General features: G+C 39.7%; 1 protein-coding gene across 1 annotated transcript; it reads right to left on the bottom strand.

Moving 5' to 3' along the window:
* Nucleotides 1-2,300: 2,300 nt before the first annotated feature.
* LOC102753116 (olfactory receptor 52A5-like) lies at nt 2,301-3,250 on the bottom strand. The gene is given in 2 exon segments (XM_015561750.1): nt 2,301-2,803; nt 2,806-3,250. Coding segments are annotated over 2 exon segments (948 nt in total).
* Between the last annotated feature and the right edge of the window lie 1,353 nt (nt 3,251-4,603).

Here is a 4,603-nt window from a genome sequence, read left to right as displayed (position 1 = left end):
TGCAACCTCCCGATCCGCCCTGCTCTGTGCACGACAGGGGGCGGCTCCCCAACTCCCCAATCGGTCCTGCTCTGAGCCCTACCAGGGGCTGCACCTAAGGATTGGGCCTGCTCTCTGCCACCTGGGAGCGGGCCTAAGCCCGCAGGTCGTTATCTCCCAAGGGGTCCCAGACTGTGAGAGGGCACAGGATGGCCTGAGGGACCCCCCTCCCCCCTGAGTGCACAAATTTTTGTGCACCGGGCCTCCAGTGTGTATATAATTATGGAACACCAAAATAATACTATGTCTGAAAAAAAAATCTAATTAAACAAATTAAAGAGATACCAAGAAAAAACTGAGTTCAGACTTAAAGAATGATAGTAATATTATCAGGTAACAGGGCAAAGGTTTCCAAGTACAGGTAACATCACAATGGATGTAAATAGCCTTAGTAAGAAAAGTGAACATATATCCAGAAGTCAGTAGTGTCATAAAAATAAAAGGATAGAACTTCAAGGAAAAACATTTAATGAGAAAAGCAGTAGGGATTTTCAATAGGAAAATATATAGTCTGTGGGCATCTCATCCACTTTATAAAAAACTAAGTTGAATGAATGACATTATTCAAGAACATGCTGTACTGGCAATTGGGACAAAGATCACAGGATCATAAAAGTTTAAAATATTTACTCTGTCCCTTTACAAATCATTTGTTCACAAGTTGAATAGGTGAAGTTCATAAGATTTTTAGGTTGATGAAACTATGTTGTATGAGACTGTAATGGTGAATACATGTTATACATTTTTGAAAAACACAAAACTTTAAACCACAGAGTGGCCCTTCAATTCAATACAATTAGTGAGGATGTTGGAGGGTTTTCAGAGTGATGCCCACTATCACAAAAAAAGTCCAATTGTAGAGCAGAAGAATGAAATAACCTCCCTGAAGGTGATGGTGGGAAAAGGCACTGATCTAAGTAACTTTGCAAATGAGAACTAAAGGGAAAAGGGCTGTCCATAAACCCTTTACTCTAGTTGCCAAAGTTTTTATTGCAGAGGAAAGGATTATCATATCATAGGGGGCTTTAAACTAGAAATTACCAATGAAATAAATGGGTAACAGATGGTTGAAAGAAGGTGTTTCACTGATGAAGGAGAAATTTACTAATAATCAGAAAGAAGAGGCCAGAAAGATTCAGGTGGTAATGAATTAAAGTGGCAGATATTAGTAGGAACTGAAAATTAGCTGAATTTAGATGTAAATGGTTATATATACAAATATTTATTGATATGTACACTTACATAGGTTAGTGTACACACAAAATTCCTTGCTCTGTCAGCAGAGAGAAGCATAAAGAAAGACAGGTAGCAAGCACCAAGCATACCTGTGATCCAGTTTAGGAAATATCCAAGATAAGCCTGGAGCAATTTTTAATGCCATAAGGTAAGTCTCAAACACACACACACATACACACACACACATATGCACACAATTGAATGATAATGAAAGTTAGAAAAATGATGAGGAAAAAGAGGAAGGCAATTACTGAAATCAAAATAAAACAAAAAGAAGTTCGTTATCATTAGAATTCTCAAATTCAAACTAGATTTATTCAGTTTTTAAAGAGCATCACAAACAACATTTTGAATCATAGGCTAACCAATTACATTTACTGTGTTTTAAAACCCTTTCTCACTGAAAGATTGAGGAAAGAATTTCATTGACTGAATAAAAAGTCTTTATGATTCTTCTGTCTCTTATGGCATCTATTGATGAATTAATTCCTTATCCATAAAAAACTGAAATTGTTTAAATAGCATTTAGAGCCTTAGTGTCTGAACACAAACTTTTTTTGCACACAATGCACTAGAGAAAGCACAGAATCTTGCTAAGAACAATGGCTTCTCTGAGTGTTATTTATCTATACTAATAACGGTGTAATATGCTAATTTGACTGGATTGATCAGACATCATCCAGATGTCTGACTTCCTTCCAGACAAAGCCAGGTTGGCAGGGGCTGAGGCTGAGGCAGAGGCAGCGAGGGAGCAAATAGTTAGGGGCGAGATCAGGCAGGCAGGCAGGCAGAGGTGGTTAATGGCAATCAGGCCAGCAGGGGCACAGTTAGGGGTGATCAGAGAGGCAGGCAGAGGCAGTTAGGAGCCGGAGGTCCTGGATTGTGAGAGGGATGTCCAACTGCTGGTTTAGGCCCAATCTGGACAGCCAGATTGGAGAGGGTGCAGGCCAGGCAACGGGACCCCCAACCCCGTGCATAAATTTTGTGCACCAGGCCTCTAGTATGATAAAAAATAAGAAAAAAAGTCAGGAAGCATCCTTAGAGTGGAAAAATTTGTATGCTCGATCTCGAATCTGTTTGGTCTTCACACCATACACAATAGGGTTGAGCAATGGTGGGAGAAGCAGGTAAAGATTGGACAGAAGAATATGAATGTAAGGCGGAATATGGAAGCCAAACCTGTGTGTAAAGAAGGAGAAGAAAGCCAGGAGATAAAACTCAAGGAAGACACAAATGTGGGCAATGCAGGTGTTAAAGGCTTTCAGCCTGGCTTCCTTCTGAGGCAGACTGAAGACAGTTATAAATATTCGAATGTAAGATAGTGTGATGAAGATTATATCAAAGCCAAGTACACTGAAAGCCACAAACAGACCATAGATCTTGTTGATTCTAGTATCTTCTGCTGCCAATTTCACAATGGCCATGTGCTCACAGTATGAATGGGAGACCACAGTGGTCCAGTAATACTTCAACTGGCATTTGATGAGGATCAGACATGGAGCCACAAGAAGGGCTCCTCTGAGTGTCACCCAACCCCAATCTGAGTGAGAAGTTGGTGGGTAAAAACGGTTGCATGTCTCAGGGGATCACAGATTGCCACAAAGCGGTCCAGGGCCATGGCCAGCAGAATACCTGACTCAATGGCCTGGAAGGTGTGAATAAGCCACATTTGCAAGAGACAGGCATCAAAGTGTATCTTGGGCAGATGAAACCAGAATATTCCTAGCATTTTTGGCAGGATGCAGGTACTGAGAGCAATGTCTGTGGCTCCAAGCATTGCCAGGAAGAGATACATGGGCTCGTGGAGGCTGCGCTCAGATTTGATGATGACCAGGATCAGGGAATTCCCACACAGAGCAACGATGTACATGACACAGAAGGGGATGCCAATCCAGGCCTGAACAGACTCCAGACCAGGGATCCCCACCAGTGTCAGCACGGAGGGCATGAAGACTGTGCCATTGAGCTTGAACATGATGGCTTAGAATTTCCTGCTTTAGAGCTTCTGATACAAGACAGTGTGGGTTGAGTATCTCTCTCTTCTATTTTCTGTTCCAAGCTAGATTTCTGCAGAATCTGAGCTGGAAAAATTTTTACCTAATAGAATAACAGTCATATGTTAAAATTTGTTGTAGTTGTTTATCTAGAAAGTTTTTTTTCACAATCTGATTAATTAATAATATCTCTATTTTTCATATGTATACAAAAGCTAATAATGATCTTGCTGTGTGATAAAAATAATTTTTTATATTTGCAATAACTTTTTGGTTATTTTTCAAAATCAATTTAATTCTACTCTTAGGGCCTCTACTCAGGAAGGCTACACCAAGGCAAGATGAAGATACATGAACAAAAATTATCCCCTCACTTCTTGAATTTCAACAAAAATACGAATTTAATTCTGAATGTATTTTTCTGTTTAGAGATGATTTCAGTTTTGAAGAATTAATACATTGAAAAGCTCACTTTTCTGTGTTGTAAGCAATTGTTTAAGTGATTACTGAGAAATCCAGGATGCAGATGATATGTAATCACTAATTAGTAGTCTTCAAATCAGTTTAGCTCTCATATATTCCCAGAATGTATATGGAAAGTCCTACTTCTTAACTCTCTGGATTGATGAAATTATTCTATTTGTGACTTTGCCATTCCTCTCACTAACTCTTACCTCCTAATCCTGATTATTCAATTATCATCTCGTCACAAACACACACACACACACACATCCCTATTTAGAAATTTTGTCCTGTCAGGCTCATTTCAATTATCAGTAACATGTACTGATTCTTGCTCTCTTCAAAGTGAGAAGAAAAAATTTTGTTTCCAGGTAAATGGTCTTGTCCATGTCGAATTTTTCACACCTGCTGATCACTGTCTTTGAGAGTCTCTATCAGCTGTGACAGAGCCGGAGTGGGTCTGTGACCACGTCATACACTAGTCAGCACCACCTGAAGGAAGCTTTCTTCTGAGGATGACTTAACACCAAAGAGAAAGCTGGTTTCTCCTCTGATGAAGATGTATTTTCCCATAGTACCTAGAATCATATACTTGGACAAAGCTCAAAAGCCTTATAATTCATGTTGTTCTTTAAAGAACATTTACCTTTGACCACTGGCTTTGTGTGCAATCAATTCCACCAAGAGCTACACGTCTGAGGAGCCAGTTTGTGTTTTTATAAAATGGTTTGGCGAGATCTATTAAATGGCTATCCTCCAAATTCCTCCTAGCACTCTGTAATTCCACCCAGTTTGGTGTTCACTTTTCACTTATGTTGGGTGGTCACAGACTCTCTTTCTTCAATAGGGTTGTGCAAAATTAGTTTCAGGCA

This window comes from Myotis davidii, unplaced genomic scaffold, assembly GCF_000327345.1.
Source record: "Myotis davidii unplaced genomic scaffold, ASM32734v1 scaffold1397, whole genome shotgun sequence".
Taxonomy (NCBI): domain Eukaryota; kingdom Metazoa; phylum Chordata; class Mammalia; order Chiroptera; family Vespertilionidae; genus Myotis; species Myotis davidii.
The sequence above is the reverse complement of the archived record's forward strand: the minus strand, read 5'-3'. Positions and strand labels throughout refer to the sequence as shown.